General features: G+C 47.4%; 1 protein-coding gene across 17 annotated transcripts in view; it reads right to left on the reverse strand.

Moving 5' to 3' along the window:
* Galphao (G protein alpha o subunit) overlaps positions 1–22608 on the reverse strand; it is a 154875-nt gene that overhangs the window by 25601 nt on the left and 106666 nt on the right. For all 17 annotated transcript variants that reach the window (XM_043017649.2, XM_086545456.1, XM_086545469.1 and 14 more), the window contains one exon: positions 7482–7623. In XM_043017649.2, the coding sequence (XP_042873583.1) occupies positions 7482–7623 (142 nt within the window). The remainder of the gene's footprint in view (positions 1–7481; positions 7624–22608) is intronic.

Genomic DNA, 22608 nt, shown 5'->3' on the forward strand with positions numbered 1-22608 from the left:
ATGCCTCAGATCTCATCTATAAATAGAATTACAAAGGAAACCTCTTGTGCATCGATGAAATCTCTACAAATCGGGACTGAGAGGATCAATCGTTTGTGCGACGCCTGTGTCAAAAAAGGGGATTTTGTCGCAGTACAAAATGTGATACTTTAGGTACTGGAAGAGGGAGAGAGAGAGAGAGGGGAAGGAGGGAGGAATGGAGGGGGTGAGGAGCGAGGGAGGGAGGGAGGAATGCAGGGGATGAGGAGGGAGGGAGGGAAGGAGGAATGGAAGGGAAGAAAAGGGAGGATAGGGAGGGAGAAGGGAGGATAGGGAGAGGAAGGGAGGGAGGATAGGGAGAGGGAGGGAGGGAGAGAGAAAGAAAGAAAGAAAGAGAGAGAGGGAGAGGAAGAGAGAGAGAGGGAAATAGGGAAAGAGGGATAGGGATAGGGATAGGGAGAGAAAGAGGGAGAGGGGGAGAGGGAGAAAGAGAAAGAGAGAGAGAGAGAGAGAGAGAGAGAGAGAGAGAGAGAGAGAGAGAGAGGCAGAGGGAGAGAGAGGGAAAGAGAGCGTTTGCGTGTATGTGCTGCTTGCACGTGTGGTGGAGATCGTCATGAAACAAAAGACTAATGTAAATAATCACTCTAAAAAAACAAACACTGTAATAAAAGACCTATAACTTTTCTCTACGATTCAGTATTCTATAGGGGTCATGAGGAGAGGAAGAGGAAGAAGAGGTTGAGGCGAGAGGCAAGCGAGAAGAGAGGAGGCAAGCGAGCATAGAGGAGGCCAGTCCTTCAACTCCACCGCCCACAGTAACGACATACCGCATGGATTGTCGATAATGGGTCCCTCAGAGGCAATAAAGTTAATGTCGGCAACTTTGTGTTTCAGCTGCACAACGCGGAGCTGATCACTCTCTGTCGCTCCGTGCGGACTTCATCCGAGAACCAACTCGTCAGAGCGACGTAGTAATATGACCCTGCCACCCACATAGACGGTATTGATACAGACGTGGTATGAATGGGATGGAATTACCTCGTGGAGTCTGAGATAATTGGTGCGTTTTGAGGTGTTATCTTCACCAGAATTACCTGTGATCCTGATGATGAAATTACGTCTTAACGGGTCCTTTACATCTTTACAGGAACACTGTTTATTCTACTCCCAGCTAGCGGCAGCCATATCCGAAATCACTGCTGTGTAACGCAGGACGCAGGTATGCACAACTCTACGGTATCGTTGATGATAATTTCAGTACCAAATAGTCACTCTATCCAGAATGGTTTGAGCGTCTCAGGAACCAAGACATTGAATGGCGACATCAGTTAAGAGACTTGAACACTCACGACAAACGACAAACAACAAACAAACAAAAACATAACTGAGAAGGTTTCGACGAAGTGTAAAGTAAAAAGGAAAGAGAGAAGCTGGAGAGCCATTCAACTATTCCTTCGAAAAGGGCGCATCCTTTACTGTCGCTTCTTGGATGAATCTTAAGACACCTGACGAGCTGAGAGGGCTGAGGAAGTAGGTCGTCTCAACCCACTACAGAATCAAATATCACATTTTATGCGTGGGTGAGTGAGTGGGTGAGTGAGTAAGTGAGTGCGTGTTTGTGTGGGCGTATGTCTTGCGTGAGTGTATATATTTGTATGAGTTTTGTATAATGGAAAGCGTGTGTATAGTTGAATGTATGTGCACTTGAATGAGTGTGCATGCGTGTGTGTAAGTATGTCTGAGAGATTATCAGTGTCAATCTCTATATCTATGGGTGAGAAACACAAGGACGAAAGATCTTTGAGAAATATTAGGAAAGCGATTGCCAGAGGAGACACCACGGCGCACATTGTAACAAGAAAACCAACAGGCATCTCGGAGCCTGATCTCTCATCCACAACATCCGTGATGTGGGTAACCACCTCATCTCTTTGGCCGCCACACATCAATAAGGGATTATCCATTGCCATAGAGCTAAGTATTGCCTTCATCCGCCCACAACGGCACTTTGATTTCGATAAACTTTATTGAGATACGCGGTTACATCTCAAAAGGGCGGAGTAACAAGGGCTACCTTCAGCCCTTAGTCTCATCGTGGCCGCATACATCTCTAACAGAAACTTACAGCAACACTAATGAATTAAACTATACAGTAATTGAGGTGGAGTAATTACATACATACACAGTAAAGTGTTTTCATATATCAGGAGAGTGACGTAACACAGTAAGTTTTTTTCCCTCTCCTTGATAAATTCCTTTCTGGGCACACATACTCACATACATGAATTCTGCGTGTATTCAAAATAAAAAACACGTCTACCAGAGTTCATTTGAGCTTTCATACACCCGACTAGTTTCTCTAATTTTCTGTATAATAGAAACCGTGTGGCAAAATATCTCTCTTCTAGACAAATCCACCTCTTACAACCATGGAACATTACGAAGGTTCTAACAAAAGACAGGAGCATTTTGGGGTTAGACGTCATCATAACGAGGAATATATGGCAGTATGTGATTATACAGCACTATATCTTCAAAATCTAATGCACGTAAAATTAAAATTCCAATTACCCTCAAAAGTCCAAGACGACGATAAGATGAAACATTCCGTCACTAAATTTGTGACTCAATTGCCATACTTGAAGACATGACTAAAAGCTAGCTCATAAACATCTCATAAAGGTGCTGAGACGAGTCCGTGAATGCATCACCGCCACCGAAGAAGACAAGACCCCGGTGACATTTGCGACCTAACAAGACACGCCGGAGCTTTAAAACCAACGATTCCGAGATTCAACGAACATACATCCATTCGAGAGACACACTAAAAACCAAGTAAGTGTCACCGAGGCACTAACCACCTAACGACAACAGCCGAGATACGTGGCTAATAGAAGCGTGCAGTGGACAATTTCGGTTGTTTGCCTTCGCTCCTTGGTCAACTAGAACCATCTAATCCACAAGAACTTGGAAAAATTCTAGTTGAAACTTATCAATTGGTGTAAAAAAAAAGGTGTATATACATAAACGACAACACAATGTAAAGTAGGAGCTTGAGTGTGGATTCCCGCCCAGGGCGAAATGGCCATCATAGTTTCGGGCGGGGTCGAGTGCACTGACAGCCTGCCAGCCACTCACGCCCAAGACAAATAAATAATTCTGGAGCCATCGGTAAAATAAGAAGTCGAGCCATCCAGGGTAAACTTCCACGAATCGAGACCAGTCCGCTTTAAAGGAAACCTCCGCCTTTCGTGTTAGTCTGTGAGTAAGAAGGGAGCTTTCGTGAGATTGAGGTTTGGGTTCGTGAATAAGGCTACTGTTCTACTGCACTACAAAGGCGAAGGAGAAATCGTGCCGAGGGCTGTGCCAAACATCTTACCCAAAGCCGTTGATTTGTCTTGCGCGGCTTGAACCACACATACGTATATTTCATTGCATAAAGAAACCAAACCAATGTGTAAAAAAGGGATTACTCTATGCGTTAGTGAGGGAGAATAATGATATTCTAAAATATTTACATGTCGAGACGTCAGCTTGTGACATGGGATAAATCTACATAATATTCTTTAATTAACAAAACAATACACACAGCGTTCTAAGCCCTTTCACCATCCTAGTTTCATGTACACTCACACCTATTTTAAGGGTATCTGGTTCTCCTAACATCAAACACGACCACCTTTTATCACACGTGTTAGCTATTAGCTACGGCTACATCTCTGCCATTATCACTGTTAAAATACGCTCTTTCAGGGATCAAATACAGCCATGTTGATATATATCACAAATGCAAATGCAGCAGTAGCCTATGAGTTTATATTTTCACGATCGGGAAAAAAAATGAGAATATTTATCCTTGATAGTTTTGGAATGGCATATTTACAAGTGCATTTGTTTCATAGGCAGAGCTAAAGTGCATATTTGTATTCGAAATTGTAGCGAGCTGGGTGTTCATTTCAACATGTGCTCCAGGACGACAAAACTGGGATAGCAAATTATATTTTTTTCTTCTCTCCCTCTTTCTTTTAATTAACACTTTCCGCTTATGTGATTATAATCCTAATTAAGCCTCAACCTCGTCATCACAACAATAATCGTAATCATCGGCATCATTTTTTTTCTATATTCATCACAGGATAAAAGCGAGAGGAAGCAGAGCACAAAAAGAAAAAACTTCCCGTGTGTCTGGAAGGGAAGGGAAGGGAAGGGAAGGGAAGGGGAGGGCAGGGGAGGGGAGGGAAGGGGAGGGATGGGAAGCGGAGAGGAGGAGATGGGAAGCGGAGAGGGGAGGGATGGGAAGGGAAGGGGAGTGGAAGCGGAGGAGAGAGAAGAGGAAAGGAGGGGAGGAGAGAGGAGAGGAGAGGCGAAGAGAGAAGAAGAGGAAAGGGGAGAGGAGAGAAGAAATAAGTGGAGAGTACTAGTGTATCTGGCCTAGCGATATTCGGCATGAAACACTAACAATCGAGACTCTGATATCCCGTGTTTGCCAAGTGGAAAGTGGAAAGGAAAACAAGAACGTATGTCATCTTTGCCTTGACAGAATTCGTGTTGGCACTTAGCTGATTTCATGACTGCGGTGACAGCACGGGCTTGGCTTAGTGAAGCTACATACGGTCGATGTGGATATAGAAATATGTGGCGAGATAGAATTGCATGCGGGTGCGTGTTATACAGTATTAGAATAGGTCAATAAAAATATATATATACACACGCACCCGTCATAATCAAAATTGTGATAAAAAAAAGTCGCTAATGATTCGCTCAAGCCCCGCCCACCCGATGCTCCTGGATAAAAAAAGGCATAAAAGACCATTCCTATTTGGGAATAATGCCATACAGGTTCATTCAGACGCCATCCCTTTGTAGAGTTGCACCTTCGCACAAGGGGCGATAAGCACGACAGAGTTCTTTGTTCGAGAAAAATCCAAAAATGACGGTGACCCATTCATGTGTGTGTGGGACGGGTGGGGATGGGGGTGAGGGGGTGGGGGTAGTAGTCCCACTGTGGGCTAATTAGTCCCATTCACACGCCCGTATGTTGGGGTGGGCGTTTTGCAGCGGCTGCGCGAGGATCGAGAATGGATATGTGTCATGCTACTCTCGCTCCTACGATATTGCGCAATGGCCTTCCCCCCCCCACCCCCCTCCCTCTCTTTGGGTCCCTCTCTAACGACATTCTTTTGTTTTCTTGCGGCGGTGAAATGCGCGGGATTCGTGTCTTCTACTTTTGATGGTTTATCTATTCATCTATTTATTTAACTGATTCGTTTACTTTTTTTGAGGGGGGGGGGGGTATTTGACACCTGCCTTTTTCTCCCCATTCTTGTACACTTGTCTCTCGGTCCCTGTGTTTCCGTTATAGTCTCCGAAGTATATATACGTATTTTTCCCTTTGTGTCTCCTCCTTTAAATTACCCGTTTCTCGCGTGAGCTACAGCCCCCCCTCCCCCCGAAATGAGGTACCTCAGAGCGCATCCCTTGATTTCTCCCATGACCTGTGCAAATTTCCAGCGTCCCCACTCCCTGTGCGACCTGGGATCCCCCAAAGAGAGGCACATCCCGATGAGTAATCACCCTTTTTCTTCACCACTACCCCCCCTCCCCCACCCCCCAGTAAATTTCGTAATATGTATAAAACCTCTTCCTTTCCCCATCCCCGTTTCTACCCCCTGTGTAAATTCCCAAGCGCACGTGCAACCAACCACCTCCCTCTAATCTCCCAGTCTATCTTATTTCCCAATAAGTGTGCACTGTACGCCCACCCACCTTCCGCCTCCCTCAGCCCAGCCCGCCTACCGTCGTCTGCCGCCCACAGGCATCGCTCCCTGCCTCCTCCGCCCCGCCAGCCAAGCATAACCTTTCACAGAGTGGCTGTGTCGGGCCGGCGCGCAACAACCCGTCAGATTCCTGCCTTTGATATGGCACGCTGCAAAGCGATAAAATCCAGGCCCCTTTCTCTTGCACCCTTTCAACCATACTGTCAATCTCTATGCTCATTTTCCCCCCTGGTCTCTCCCTCTCTCTCTCTCTCTTTCTATCCCTCTCCCTTTCCTTCTCCCTCTCCCTCTTACAAATATTTTCTCATTATTATTATCATTATTATTATTATTATTATTATCATCATTCTCCTTCTTCTCCTTCTCTCTCTTTCCCGTCTACCACACTTCACACTCTTCGGTCTCTTCCCTTCTCAAGTCATGTAAGTTCCCTTCCACTTCAAAACCTTTCCCAAGCCTCCCTTCCTCGCTCTCTCCACTTGTCAGCTGTCAATTCTTGTCAAAAAAAGAAAAAAAAAATCACGGTTTTTCTCCAGTTCTATTCTTCCACTACTATTTCTTTTTTTATCTATTCCTTTTTTTTCTTCCTTCCAGTTTTCTTCAATCGTCATTTTTTCCTTATCTTCTTTACCCTCCACTCATTTTTTATGCTTCACTTTTTGATTTTTCATTTTCGTAAATTTGAGTCGAGTCATTCGTCTTTCCCTCGAGGACGCGGATCTTTAGTTGATATATATGCAAAGTAATGACGTCATTCAACTCAGTTGCGTGTGTCGTGGTATGGATGTCTTCGTGAGTAAGCTTAGCGTGTGCGTGAGCGTGTGCTATCGGTAAGCTTAAGCGAACGCTAATCGCACGTTGGCTTCACATTTTATGCACAGCGTGATATGGCCGCTGGAAATGAATTCAGATTTACTTAGAGGAGAATTTTTTTTTTTACGAAAATCGGACAAATTCTGTAGCAGCTACGAGCTTTGGTTACCTATCAATAAACGGACTACTAATCGACAGACTGCAAGCTATAATAACCGAGCAAACCGGCTACTAACTCAATAAACTACAGGCTATGAGTATTCAATTACAGGCTACTGGTACTCAACAACTGCAGGCTGCAGTATCCGATCTAACTAACAGGACACTGCCGGATTACCGAAACTCTTGTGACGTCGGCGGTAAAAAGTGACGTTACGTTACTGTGGCTTCGGTAACTTAAGGTAATCATCATCTTGGTCATTATGAAAGGGTAAAAGAGTGACAACAATAGGGGTAATTAATGCTTAGGTACTTATTGTCAATTTTCTTATCTATTACTAACACAAAATATCTTGGAAACGGTATGCAAGCGAGAAATGTCCAATAGAATCTCGAGCGAATAAGCCATTTCAGATCTTACGGACAAGGCTTGTTCGAATCTTTCGTGACAGAAAATTTGGCTCGTTTTTTTTTCATCCTTATAGTTTCTTCAGTATTTCTTATCTTTTCACATTCCATGTAACTAAAAAAAAAATACAAAACCCGAAAACATTCACAGAAAAGCATCCCCAAAATAGAAGCCAAAAAAAAAAAGAAGAACGAGTAAAAAAATTCAAAAAATAAGGCTGCGGTAATAACATTCATCATCTAGCAGCACTGCTCTGGACCCCAGATCGACTCCAGATCCGAAGACGACCCCGGACCCCCTCCCCACCTGCCCCAACCATACCCCAGCCGATGCATCACACTCACCTCTCGTTCGTTGTTACCGAAGGAAATGCCGAGGTTGGGCATGGCTCGAAGAATGGCCACCAACGACTGTATGGTGTTGGAATACACCACCGGCCGGTACTGCTTGAAGTCTTCGCTCGTGAACCCAGACTCGTGAATAATCCTGAAAGGGAGAAAGAAAAAATACCGGTTAATAATCGGGTGACTTTTTGGATAATCTTAAGGAGTGAGTGAGTGAGTAATATTCATTATCGATGATGGTGGTAATGAAGATGAAGATATGAAGGGGGGAGGGAGGGAGAGAGAGAGAGAGAGGGGAGGGAGAGAGAGGGAGAGAGAGAGAGAGAGAGAGAGAGAGAGAGGGGAGGGAGAGAGAGGGAGAGAGAGAGGGGGAAGGGAGAGAGAGGGAGAGAGAAGGAGAAAGAGAGCGAAAGCGAGAGAGAAGGATAAAGAGAGCGAGAGAGGAGAGAAAGAGCGAGAGAGGAGAGAAAGAGCGAGAGCGGAGAGAGAGAGAGAGAGAGAGAGAGAGAGAGAGAGAGAGAGAGAGAGAGAGAGAGAGAGAGAGAGAGAGAGAGAGAGAGAGAGAGAGAGAGAGAGAGAGAGAATACACATACATCAAAACATCAACATGCCACAGCTGGCGTGCCTCTTACTCCGGCGGTTCCAGTAGCTACCAGTTGACACGGCTTCGAAGTCTTAAATAACCATTGCAATTATCCAATCAAATTAGCATCCACTCAGCACACGATAAAGTGACGCTAACCTGTTATCCAATTGTCCGTTTAACAAGCGCCGTTCCGCTCTTATCCATCCTGTCGCCAACACGCAGTACAAACACGATCCACGCCGTCACACCCATCCATTCAACCACGTTTCAACCAACTCTTCCGTCCATCAATCCATTAATTCATTCATCCATCCCTCTATCCATTCATCCGCATTTTAACCGGCTCTTCCATCCATCAATCCATTAATTCATTCATCCATCCCTCTATCCATTCATCCGCATTTTAACCAGCTCTTCCATCCATCAATCCATTAATTCATTCATCCATCCCTCCATCCATTCATCCGCATTTTAACCAGCTCTTCCATCCATCAATCCATCAATTCCTTCATCCATCCCTCTATCCATTCATCCACATTTCAACCAACTCTTCCGTCCATCAATCCATTAATTCATTCATCCATCCCTCTATCCATTCATCCGCATTTTAACCAGGTCTTCCATCCATCAATCCATTAATTCCTTCATCCATCCCTCTATCCATTCATTCATCCATCCTTCCTTCTATCCATTTATCCCCCGCTACATTTCAACCCCGTTACTAAAACCCATCCATTCATTCATTCATTGCGCCCCCCCCCCCGCCTCAGAGTACAAAATGAACCTAATATGGAGTGTAGGGCGACCGGCGTACCACGAGCCCTTTAAGGAGAGTAGCGAGGCCCGCGTGAGCTTCAAAGCGGTCTGGTTGGCGACCCTGAGTGAGCGGTGACCCGGTTGGCGACCCTGGGTGAGTACCGACCCGGATAGCGGCCCTGGGTGAGTACCGACCCTGTTGGCAATCCTGAGTGAGCGGTGACCCTGGGTGAGAACCGGCCCGGTTGGCGACCCTGAGTGAGCAGCGGTCCGGATAGCGACCCTGAGTGAGCGGAGACCCGGTTGACGACCCTGGGTGAGTACCGACCCGGTTGGCTACCCTTAGTGAGCTGTGGCCCCTTCGAGCTAGGTAGCTGGCTGGCTGGCTGGCTGGTAGGGCTGGCTGGCGAGGGGCAGAAAGTCGTCTTTAAGGAGCCACCCGCGGCAGCCGAGCTACCAGGGGATGAATCAATACCTCGGTCCTCAAGACTACCATCCCGCGCTCCCTACCCGGCCATACAGCACTCCGCCGCCGCACTCGCCACACCCTTCTGCTTGGCCGGGGCGGTCGCACGGGCGTGTGCGAGACGGACAGCTACTTTGTCCGTCTGTCTGTCCGTCTGTCTGTCTGATTATTTGTCTGTCTGTCTTTGTCTCTCTCTATCACAATCAAACAAACAAACAAACATACTCACACACTCACATATATACATATACATATACATATACATATACATACATACATACGTACATATACACGCACACACATTAATGTGTGTGTGTGTGTATATATATATATATATGTATGTATATATATATATATATATATATATATATATATATATATATATATTTATATGTATATATGTATATATGTATATCTGTGTATCTGTGTATAAGTGTATAGGTATATGTTTGTATGTATGTATGTATGTATATAAATATACACACATACACATATACGCAAACATACATGCACACACAGTCATAGCCACACCCTGTTCTGCAACCACTGCAACCTCACACAGCACCAGCGCTGTTGCAAATGCAAGCATACATTCCTCTGGCTACACCGGCGACCACCAGTCGACCAAAGACTATTGCTGTTAGTTACAACCAAAAGACCTACCACACGAGGGGAATGAACGACCAACCATACGAAGGGAATGAAAGCCCTTCCACACGAGGGGAATGAACGACCTACCACTCAAGACGAGGGCAGGCAAAAGGTCATGAGCTTCATGAGATCTTGAAGATGCAAAGAAAAAGAGGACTTTGATAAGGGTAAGGAGGGGAAGCGGGGGTGAGAGAGAGAGGGGAAGCAGGGGTGAGGGAGAGAGGGGGAGAGGGAAGGAGGAATAAGGGGAGGGGGGAGGGCGAGGAATGTTAAAGAGAAAGGGATCAGAGAGAGAGAGAGAGAGAGAGAGAGAGAGAGAGAGAGAGAGAGAGAGAGAGAGAGAGAGAGAGAGAGAGAGAGAGAGAGAGAGAGAGAGAGAGAGAGAGAGAGAGGGGGGGGGGGGGGGGGAGAGGGAAAGAGGAATAAGGGGAGGGGGGAGGGCGAGGAATGTTAAAGAGAAAGGGATCAGAGAGAGAGAGAGAGAGAGAGAGAGAGAGAGAGAGAGAGAGAGAGAGAGAGAGAGAGAGAGAGAGAGAGAGAGGGGAGAGAGAGATATGAGAGAGAAAGAGGAGAGAGAGAGAGGAGGGAGAGAGGAGAGAGGAATGAGAGAGAGAGACAGAGAGGAGAGAGAGAAGAGGAGAGAGAGAGAGAGAGAGAGAGAGAGAGAGAGAGAGAGAGAGAGAACACACACACACACACACACACACACACACACACACACACATTTATATATATTATATATAATATATATATATATATATATTATATATATATATATATATATAAAATTATAGAGAGAGAGAGAGAGAGAGAGAGAGAGAGAGAGAGAGAGAGAGAGAGACGGACAGAGGGGCAGAGGGACAGAGAGAGAGAAGAAAGGCAGGCACTGGTCCACATTAACACGATTACACAGACACACAGACGCCGAGAGTAACAATATACAGAACCCCGGCCTTATACATTATTCGTTACGCTACATTTTTTGTACTTGTTCCGAAATCGTAGACCGTTCGGAAAATAGCCTTTGATAAATAATACACATGAGTCATCTTGGCATGAACAAATAATACATGACTCTGATTGTGGAACACGCTGAACATAAAAAAAAAAATATGATGATGGTAATAATGAAGGCAATGATGATTAGTGATGATGATGATGGTGATGATGATGATGATAATGATGATGATGATGATGATGATTTTCCTTAAAAATTATAAAAAAAATGAAATATGCATCAGTTACCGTGGCAGGGCAACGAGAAAAAAAAATCATAAATCAAGGTACTCCCTTACGTAATCCTACTCAGTCTACCAGCGTAATTACGACGCATTTCTCCGACAAATTTCTCAAGGCTGAGTCATTTCCCGCTCCTATAGTCCCTAGAAAAAAACTTGCACGCTATTATCTGTCATATTGCCATCCATACTCTAGATTTTGGTCATGTGTTGTGTATATAAAGTGGTATTCGTTTATAATGTACTCGCAGTGATGTAAAATCTAGGGGGAGTGAGCTTTACATTTCACTGACCTTCAGAAATTTCCCAAGAAAAGGGGAACCTTCGCCACATTTCACAAGGTTCCGATCCCTCTTTCGACACTATCACACGACCAATCAAGACAGGTCCCAGTTAGCTAATATAAATACGAATTAAATGCAGCTCCATTAATTTAATGAGGGAGACGCAAGCCTAAACATCGCGGTTGTTCAAGGTGGCAGCCTTTCCCTTCATATTCGCTTCCCATCTGTTCACCAGATATCTTTATCGAATGGAAAGGAATCCTAACGCCAAGGCAGGAAAAAAACAATACACAAGAGGACGCGGGGCTAACCTAATTCTGGGCTAACCTGGCTACCATTTTGGCGCTGACGGGGGGTGTTCCGACCGAGTATTAACGAGGGACATCCGTGGCGGCCCACACAGGATGTGGCTGCTTGGCCCGCCGTGCTGCCCCCGCGAAAGGAGGAAATGGGGGAAATAGGGAGCCGCGCGCTAAAGAAACGACGGGTTAGATGGGAAGGAAGTCAAGGAGAAGAGATTGCAAGATAGGATTGCAGGGTGAGATAAAGATCTGGCTGACGAGGAACCAGATCAAGACTATGGGATAGCAAGACAGGTTCGGAACCGAAGGAACCGAAGAAGACGAGTTTGAAGGATGAAGTTCAGAGAGATGACGACGAACCGAGGGAGGAAGATCGAGTAAGAGCAAAAAAGGTCAAGATCAGGAGACCCGACGAGGAACCAAAAGGGCAAAGATCAGGATAGAGCAAGACGAGTTTGAAGACTGAGGTAAAAGAGAGTTGACGAGAAACCAAGTTGTTAAAAGTGCTCGTTAAACGGAGGTCGGGCTACCTGGATCGCGCCATAACAGCCAGCGCTCGGAACATTGTGCGTGTGCAAGCAAATGGGTCTCCAGTGACCCTAAAGAACTTGATGACGGTGCAGAAGGAAGAAGGAAGGATGAATGTGGCATTTGCTATGAAGTCCGTAACTCATTCTGTGATGAGGGAGAGAAGTGAAAAGAAGAGAAAATGAAGAGGAGGGAGGAGAGGGAGGAGGTAGAGGATGGGAGATAGATAGATAGATAGATATAGAGAGAATAGAGGCAAGGGCACTTCATCGGTTCCTATCTGCATTCATGAAAACCGACTGAATTGACTATCTTCCAGACCAGCGTCCCCAGATGTCATCACTAAACCGACGTACACCTAAGAGGTCGAAGTGTATCGCAGGTAGGATGAGGCCATAATCCCAGCGAAAGCCAAGGTCGTTCATGAAACCACCCGAGTCCTAACAAGGTCATCCACGATCATGCTCGGTCACGCCTCGAACAGACAGGCAGCCCGGGCGATGGTCAGTGTGCCGAGGCGATTCCTCTGCTCCACACCCGAGAGACTAGGACTCGTTCTAGGGATACAACGGCCGGTGGAAGCAAGCGCAGATCACCGGCCGGGACAGCCATAAATCATCTCTCTCCCCTGAATAAACAGCGCTCCCTGCCTCTCTCCGAGTAATCCCGAGCGGGAGCACCGCGGCAGCATCCCAGACGGCGCTCCCGCATCCCGCGGTAAATCCAGACGCAAGGCTCGAGCCACGAACGATGTCTCGTCCTTCCCGCGTTAACATGACTTTCCCCTCGGTAAATAAGAGCGGCTTATCGTCGAGTCAACAGGCCAAGTATCACGCTGGACTACATGCAGCCATCTCTAATATGCAGAGCTGATAACTGGTATCTGAGGCGATCAATGGCGAGCGGCGCGCCGGAGAGTTCGGCTTCGCTCGGCTCGGCTCGGGCCTGCGCGGCTCTGGCGGGCTGGGTGAGGCACTGGACGGCCGCCGCGCCGCCATCCGCGCCTCGCTCCCGAACGCGTTCACATGCCCGCATCTCGCGTCCGCGGAACACGCCGCTGCACTAGGCTCCGCTGGCCCGACTCCCTTTAAGGCCATAACAAAGGCATAATTATGCAAACACAGTACGAACTCCAAAAGATCTGCCGTTGCACCCATTCCTACACGAGCAAAGTTCTCACACAAGTACGATAAAAAGCTGTAAACAACTACACCGGGCTGACCCATGCCTCTCCCCTCGACGGCCACGGAGCAAAGCTCGCTCGGCCTCGGGTGCCACCGGTCACCAGTAATTCGTCACAGCATTACCGGGAAGGGTGAGAGATTCCCGGAGTCGTGTAGAGCACCCACTGCAACCTTCGCCACCGCCGCCCCCTCCCCCCCACCGCCCCCATTTACCCAGATGTCACAGGTGTGTCATCGCACACGGATACCGTAACGTCACGCGACGCCCCCACCCTGATTCCCATCCCCGTCCTACCGGCAATAAGCCGTTATATGAGACCAACTTACGCTTATGTATATATGTAAGCAATTCTTTATATATACACATAGGTTTATGTATATATATATACACACTTGCTTCCTTCATCCCCTTGAATGTACAATATATATGCATTGCATAAATTTCTGTCTGTCTGTCTCTATATATGTATATGTATGTGTGTGTGTGTGTGTGTATGAGTGAGTGTGTGAGTTTGTGAGTGAAAGAGAGAGAGAGAGAGAGAGAGAGAGAGAGAGAGAGAGAGAGAGAGAGAGAGAGAGAGAGAGAGAGAGAGAGAGAGAGAGAGAGAGAGAGAGAGAGAGAGAGAGAGAGAGTGAGCGAGCGTTTTCTACTCTCAACATTCTTATTCCTTTCCTGGTATGTTTTGCTTTTATGCCTGCAGCAAAAGCACCCCGCCCTGCCTCACTGTCCCCCATTTCCATCGGCCAAAGTGCCTTCTCTACTTTGTCTTGTGAGAGTAATCCCAAAGTCGTTCCAATGTTGTAGCCCGACGGCTGGTTGTTTCTCGCGCTGTGTTCATTCTTCTGTTGAATGTCTTTACATTCTTTTTGTATTCCTTAAGCACATACATACATACATACATACATACATACATACATACAGAGTGAGTGGGTGAGAACGAGAACGAGAGTGAGAGTGAGAGTGAGGGAGAGGGAGAGGGAGGGAGAGGGAAAGGGAGGAGGAGGGGGAAAGGGAGGAGGAGAGGGAAAAGGAGGAGGAGGGGGAAAGGGAAAGGGAAAGGGAAAGGGAAAGGGAGAGTGAGAGTGTATGAGAATGAGAGTGAGAGAATGAGCGAGAGAAATGAGACAAACAAAACAATAACAAACTCATCAAAATCTCAGTTATTTCCTCTCTTCGTTTCCGGAAGGTAAAATATCGTGTTCCTTTGTTTCACAGGACGAGAACCGATGCAAGTTGTCTTTGTTTTGCGGGTTATCAAGGCGTAATAGCTTGCAATTGCAATAGGGTTCAATAAATAAGTATATGGAGGCAGCTGCAACAAGATCCAATGTGAATGTATGAATATAGATATAAACGCACGTAAATTAAGGCTTAATCCTTTACCAAATATAATTAGTTTGATATAAAAGGAGAATCGTAAAAACTTGGTATATATGTGTGTGTGTGTGTGTGTGTGTGTGTGTGTGTGTGTGTGTGTGTGTGTGTGTGTGTGAGAGAGAGAGAGAGAGAGAGAGAGAGAGAGAGAGAGAGAGAGAGAGAGAGAGAGAGAGAGAGAGAGAGAGAGAGAGAGAGAGAGAGAGAGAGAGAGAGAGAGCGAGGAGGGAGGGAGGGCAGAGAGAGGGAGAGGGAGGGTGGTGGAGGTGTGTGCATCTGTTTGCATGTGTTTTTGCATGTGTGCTTGCATGTGTGCCTGTCTGTGAGTGTATCGGAGAGAGAAACAGATGTCTATATCCACATTAGTTTACATATACAAAAAATCATTCCGCCGCCCCCCCCCCTCCTTAAGCCGAAACCAGATCCCGAAACGAAACGGCTGGAATCGACCTTTACAAATCCAGATATCGAAGTATCGTTCCCTGGATGGAGCTCGGAAAAGGTTATGCAACATATTGAATTCGCCCGGTCCACGAATCACTCTTTTGTGACTGCGAGCTCGAAGGTGCAGTATTGGGGCTGGGTTCGTGTCAAGTGTCAAAGTGTCAAGGAGTAATTAACTAGGTAAACACAGTCCACGAATGACACTTTCAGACCGGCGAGCCTGGAGGTGCAGTTGAAGGGGTGGGTTCGTGTCAAGTGCCAAGTGCCATACCAAGGATTCATCAACACAGTAAACACGGTAAACGAATGACACTACCCGACCTACCAGTGACCCTTCCGAATCAACGAGCCTGGAGAAAGTACACACAATGCTAACACCGACTCCTCCTTTTGTGTGCCAAGTGTCATACCATTTATAAACAACAACGTGAATGCTTTTAGGTCAACCAAATCAATGAATCAACCACCATGAACAACCACCAACTCAGACTGTCACAACTGACCTGACACAACCACAGTGACACGAGATTGCTGACACATGGCACACATACACACATACACACACGGTCGGTGTCTGTATACCATACGGATAGGTATTGGGAAGAGGGAAGGAAAGAAGGAAGGAAGGAGGGAGAGAGGGAGGAGGAGGGAAAGGGAGAGAGAGAGATAGGGGGCAGGTAAAAACACACACAAACACACAAACACACTCAAAAAGAAAGATAAAAAAGAGTAAGAGTAAGAGAAAGAGAAAGAGGAGGGAGAGAGAGAGAGCGGGAGAGAGCGGGAGAGAGAGAGAGATAGAGAGAGATAGAGATAGAGATAGAGATAGAGATAGAGATAGAGAGAGAGAGAGAGAGAATAGATATATATATATATTTATAGAGAGAAAGAGGAGAGAGAGAGGAGAGAGAGAGAGAGAGAGGAGAGAGAGAGAGAGAGGGAGAGAGGAGAGAGAGAAGGAGAAAGAGAGAGAGAGAGAGGAGAGGAGAGAGAGAGAGAGAGAGAGGGAGAGGAGAGGGGAGAGAGAGGGAGAGGAGAGAGGAGAGGGAGAGAGGAGAGAGGAGGGGAGAGGGAGAGGAGGAGAGAGGGAGAGGGAGAGAGAGAGAGAGAGAGAGAGAGAGAGAGAGAGAGAGAGAGAGAGAGAGAGAGAGAGAGAGAGAGAGAGAGAGGGGGGGGGAAGAGGGAGAGGAGGAGAGGAGGAGGAATGTGAGTATGTGTATATGTGTGTGTTTATGCACAGACACGTTTAACTTTCCTCAAGTTAAACTTACATTTCATAGCGACTTAACTTTTGATTAATACAAACAAGGAATTATATATAGTTGACTTATCTCTCTCCCTCCCTCCTTTTATTCCTCCCCTCTCTCTCTCTATTCATCTCTCCCTCCCTCTTTCCCTCTCTCCCTCCCTCCCTCGCTCTCTTCCTTCCTTCCACCCTCTCTCTCTCCCTCCTTCCTTCCTTCCTTTCTCCCACCCTCTCCCTTCATCTTCCCTCTTCCCTCTTCCCTCCTTCCCTCTCCCTGCACCCGATGCTGCCGCCGCTGCCTGCTGCTGCTGCTCCTCCTCCTTCTTCTTCTCCTTCTTTTCTCTCTCCGTCTCCTCCTCTTCCTCCTCTCGACATAATTTTCCTCCCTACCTCCCTTCTCCTATCCCTTCACCCGATGCCTCCGTCTCCATCCTCCTCTTCCTACTCCTCCCTTCCCGTATTCTTCTCCCTTCGCTACTTCCTAAATCCCAACGACCAGTAAGCAGGCCACCAAGAGTAAAAGAATCAGCAGAGGCAGCAGCAGGAGCAACAGCAGTAGCAGGAGTCACAGAAGTAGCAGAGGCAGTAGCAGAAAGACAAAAATAGCAGCAGCAGCAATGATACTATAGCAGCAGAAACAGCAGGAGCAGGAACAGCTAGCTGGAGCCACCGTGGACGCTGTTATCGATCCTAGAGTCCGCCATCACCCCCCCCCCCACGGCATCCCACCCAGCGCAGTGCTTTCCCGCGGCTGCGGTGCCTCCTCCTCCTTCTCCTCCTCCTCCTCCTCCGTTTCCTTCTCTCCTCCTCCTCCTCTTCTCCTTTCTTTTCATTTCTTTTCCTCTCCTCTCCTCTCCTCTCCTCTCCTCTCCTCTCCTCTCCTCTCCTCTCCTCTCCTCTCCTCTCCTCTCCTCTCTTCTCCTCTCCTCTTTTCTCCCCCTCCTCTCCTCCTCCTCGCCTCTCCTCTCCTTCCCCGCTGCTTTATCCCCATTCTCGCCTCTCATCTCTTTATCCCCAATCTTATTCTGTGCCTGAACCTACACTGCTTTTGGATTTGCTTTCTGGTCATTGCGCCTCGACCCGAAATTATGCCCTCTCGTGTGTGAGTGTGTGTGGTAGAGTACCCTCTCCTCTCCCTTGTTCTCTATCATTCGCTCTCTTTTCTCTTGCTCTCTCTTGCTCTCTCTCTCTCTCTCTCTCTCTCTCTCTCTCTCTCTCTCTCTCTCTCTCTCTCTCTCTCTCTCTCTCTCACACCCTTATCTGCCAGACAGTCATCCACATCTTCCGAAAAGTCCCCCAAATATACCAGTCAGTCACCCACATCAGCCGGATATCCACGCACACCTGCCTGACAGTCGATGACATTTATAGGTTAAATTGCCATATCTGCCGGACAGTCTTCCATATTTACCGGTTAATCAGTCATATCTGCCGCACAGTCAACCACACCTGCCGGACAGTCATATGCATCTTCCTCTAACGACCACCATCACCATCACCATCGAGAGAGAGAGAGAGGGGGGGGGGAGGGAGGGAGGGAGGGAGGGAGGGAGGGAGGGAGGGAGAGAGAGAGAGAGAGAGAGAGAGAGAGAGAGAGAGAGAGAGAGAGAGAGAGAGAGAGAGAGAGAGAGAGGGAGGGAGAGAGGAGAGAGAGAGAGGAGAGAGAGAGAGGAGAGAGAGAGGAGAGAGGAGAGAGAGGAGGGAGAAAGGGAGGGAGAGAGAGAGAGGAGAGGGAGGGAGGGAGAAGGGAGGGGGAGAAGAGGAGAGAGAAGGATCGAGAAGGAGGAGGGGAGAGAGAGAGAGGAGAGAGAGAGAAGAGAGAAGAGAGAAGAGAGAGAGAGAGAAGAGAAGAAGAGGAGAGAGATTGAGAAGTATTAAGTGTGGTACCTTGCGAGAGAGTAGTGACTGACAGCTGAGAGAGAGAGAGAGGGGAGAGGAGAGAGAGAGAGAGAGAGAGAGAGAGAGAGAGAGAGAGAGAGAGAGAGAGAGAGGGAGAAAATGCAGACACACAGGAGTAATATCTTGACCGGTGAAATATAAGGAATGCATGAGCTCAGCTATGTGCACTCGTCTGCACGATAGTTGTGGATCTGACTGCACGGAGGCTTCGAGTGGAAGGCAGTTGTGTCTTCACTAAATTTATTTCATAATTATTTTCCTTTCTAAATGAATTATCAATATTCAAGAACAATGCCATGCGGGGATAATGTACAAAATCTAAAATTGACATTTGTTTTATTTGAAATATTATTATTTACATTGTAGCAGTAACGTGAAGATAAGTAAAAAGTACATTAAATTTAAAAGCACAGTTTACACATACATACACATATACATATATACATACATACATACATACATACATACATACATACATGCACACATACATGCACACACACATAAAAAACAACAAAAAAAAGGCAACCAGCAAAACCTTAGGAAAATAACATCCTGTTGACAATTCCTTCTGTTTTGCAAAGCCTTCAACTCTTTCTCTCCCCGAGAATGAATAAACGAAAAGACCTTGGCAGAAACAAGGGAGGGTGGGAGGGGAGGAGGGGGGAAGAGAGGGGGAAGAGAGGGGGAAGAGGGGGGCAAGAGAGGGGGGAAAGGGGGCAAGAGAGGGGGGAAAGGGGGCAAGAGAGGGGGAAAAGGAGAGGAAGAGGGGGGAAGAGAGGGGGGGAAAGGAGAGGAAGAGGGGGGAAAAAGGAGGGGAAGAGAGGAGGGAAAGGAGAGGAAGAGGGGGGAAGAGAGGGGGGGAAAGGAGGGGAAGAGGGGGGGAAGAGGTATAGAGCGGGAAAGAGAGAAAAGGGGGGAGAGGGAGAGAAAGGAGTAACGGGAGAGAAGGCGAGTTGGAAAGATGGAGGCAGAGGGAGAAAGGGAGATAAAGTGGAGGGGATAATCAGGGCAAGAGGGAAGGGAGAGGAGTGGAGAGAGGAGAAGAGAGGAGAAGAGAGGAGAGGAGATGGAAAGGAGATGAAGGGAGGAAAAGAGGAGAGGAGAGGTGAAGAATGGAAAGGAAAGGACAGGAGTCGAAAAGAGAGGGGAAAAGAACAAGAGAGAAGAGGAGTTGAGAGGAGTAGAAAGGAGAGCAGTGGAAAGGAAAGGAAAGGAGAGGAGGAGAGAGAGCTGCGTGCCTCTTGCAGAAGGGAGAGGCTCACCCGCACCCGCGCCGTGACGTCATAATGCCGCTTACTCTTTACATAATGCGCGAGGATGCCAACAAACGTGCAGGGAATACTAACGCGGTGGAAATACTCGTAATATTCGTGCCAATTTACTATGTACCGACGGCAACTCGATGCAGGCCTACTTGCCACCAGACACCAAGGGCGGACGCGAGAACTTCGTTGAAATGGAGACGGGGAGAGGGGAAGGGGTGGGGAAGAAGGGGTGGGGAAGAAGGGGTGGGGAAGAAAGGGTGGGGATGGGGTGGGGAAGAAGGGGTGGGGATGGGTGGGGATGGGGTTGGGAAGAAGGGGTGGGGATGGGTGGGGAAGGGGTTGGGAAGAAGGGGTGGGGATGGGTGGGGATGGGGTGGGGAAGAAGGGGTGGGGATGGGGTTGGGAAGAAGGGGTGGGGAAGGGGTGGGGAAGAAGGGGTGGGGAAGGGGCGGGGAAAGGGTGAGGAAAAGGGGGATAGATGGAGACTGGAACTGTGAAGTGAAGGGAGGACGGAGGAAAGGATGGAAAGAAGGAAGGAAGAAAGGAAGGAGGAAAGGATGGAGAGAAGGAAGGAAAAGATGGATGAAGGAATGTAGAAAGAGAGGGAAGGAAAGGAGGGGGAGGGAAAGAGGTGGGGAAGGGTAGGGTTGATGGAAGGATGGAAGGATGGAAGGAAGGTAGGAAGGAAAGGAAAGAAGGAAGGTTGATAGAAAAAAAGAAAGAAAGGGAAGGAGGGAGGGAAAGAAAGATAAAGATAAAGACAAATGTCGAGGGATTACTCATGTTTACCCACAAAAAGCATATTTGTCCCTTTTTCTATTCCAGAGAGACAGCGGGCATCACCGTTGCACTTACTACCACAGGAAGACTAAACGAAAAAAAAAAAGCTAATGATACGCTTCCCGGCGATAAATAGCAGTCTCTAGCCTCTTCCGTGGCACCATCCCCCCCCCCCTCGGCTACTGTACCCATTATCTAACGTTATAATTACCAACATTCTTAACCACAGGAACTACCAACCACGCACTACCCAAAGCGCCCGAAGATGCCTTTCTTCATTCGCCAAAAGGGGATCACTGTTGTTGGCTTTCCTTCCCCTTCCCGTTCCCCTTCTTCTCCTCCTTCTCCTTCTCCTTTCCCCTTACCCCCATCCGCCCCCTGTCTTACACGACACAAGATTCCTCATTTTTTATCAGCGAGGTCCTCCGGGATTATCCATGAGCCCTAATCTTGCACAACACGAGGTACCTTATTTCCCTCCTCAATCAGGGCCTTCCAGAGGGGGAGAGGGGGAGGGGGAGGGGGAGGGGGAGAGGAAGGGGAGGGGGGAGAGGGGAGGGGGAGAGGAAGGGGAGGGGGAGGGGGGGAAGGGCCTTACACAGGGAGCCGTTCAATCAGGGTGTAATTCAGTGAAGAGATTAAATCCTCCCCGAGACGTCTGCTTTTATCCAAACTCAGCAAAGCAAACACAAACAAGGCTCTCGTGGCTAAAAGGTGAATTCAGTTTGAAATGTAAACGCATCGCGTGGTGTTCTTTAGAGAGGGAGCCTTGAGCCTAGCACCAAGAGGGGGGTGGGGGGGAGGAGGAGGAGCAGCAGAAGCAGCTCCATTTGTCATCCGCGGGGAGGAAGAAGCTCATTCTGCCCCCACGTCGAGGTGGCACGAGAGCCGCACAGTGCCACATCCTTGCCGCTTCACAAATGCCACGTTCGCAAATTCAGCAAGCCTGCAAACCAACCCCACGATTCTCAAACCCAAAAGCAAGGTTGAAACCAAATCCAAAAGCAAGTTGAAAGCAAATCCAAAAGCAAGTCCGAAGCAAATCTTCCCCTTGGCACCAGCGTCAAATGATTCCAGACGCGTGTTCGTGACAATGTGTTTGCGGAGGAAGTCGACTGCCGCGTGACCTTGGCACTGCTGGCAACATTTAGCCTTGACACTTCTAAAATTCATAAATACATACACCATGCATAATCTGTGTACTGCATGTGTATAGAAATGGATGTTTGTTGATAGATATGTGTGTGTATCTGTTTATACACATCCACATACACACACACGTACGTATATTTCAACATCCGTAGCCTACTCCACCTCCAGTTTAAACAATTCAGTTTCAGATTGTTTCAGCGGACATAGAGACACGCGGCGACGCCAATCTTATGAAGTGGTTCCTCTTCCTGGGAGTCCGTCCGCCCCTTCATGAGCTCAATTGAATTGTCTGCTGACTGACCACACTTTCCGTATCGCATACCTCAAATTTCACCCTCCGTCCATGCGTCAGTACAAATTCAAAACAAAAGAAAGACAGAAAGAGAATGTGTGGGTGTGAGTGTGAGTGAGAGTGACAGAGTATGAGAGAGTATGAGAGAGTAAGAGAGTGTGAGAGAGTGTGAGTGTGAGAAAGTGTGAGAGTGAGAAAGTGTGTGAGTGAGTGAGTGAGTGAGTGAGAGAGAGAAAGAGAGAGAAAGAGAGAGAAAGAGAGAGAAAGAGAGAGAGAGAGAGAGAGAGAGAGAGAGAGAGAGAGGAGAGAGAAAGAGAGAGAAAGAGAGAGTAAGAGAGAGAAGGAGAGTGTAAGAGTGTAAGAGAGAGTAGAGTGGAGTAGGAGAAAGAGGAGAGAAGGAAAGAGAGAGTGTAAGAGAGTATGAGAGAGTATGAGAGAGTATGAGAGAGTATGAGAGAGTATGAGAGAGTATGAGAGAGTATGAGAGAGTATGAGAGAGTATGAGAGAGTATGAGAGAGTATGAGAGAGTATGAGAGAGTATGAGAGAGTATGAGAGAGTATGAGAGAGTATGAGAGAGTATGAGAGAGTATGAGAGAGTATGAGAGAGTATGAGAGAGTATGAGAGAGTATGAGAGAGTATGAGAGAGTATGAGAGAGTATGAGAGAGTATGAGAGAG

This window comes from Penaeus japonicus, unplaced genomic scaffold (assembly GCF_977035675.1).
Source record: "Penaeus japonicus unplaced genomic scaffold, GWHDUDI00000001_assembly GWHDUDI00000016, whole genome shotgun sequence".
Classification (NCBI taxonomy): Eukaryota; Metazoa; Arthropoda; class Malacostraca; order Decapoda; family Penaeidae; genus Penaeus; species Penaeus japonicus.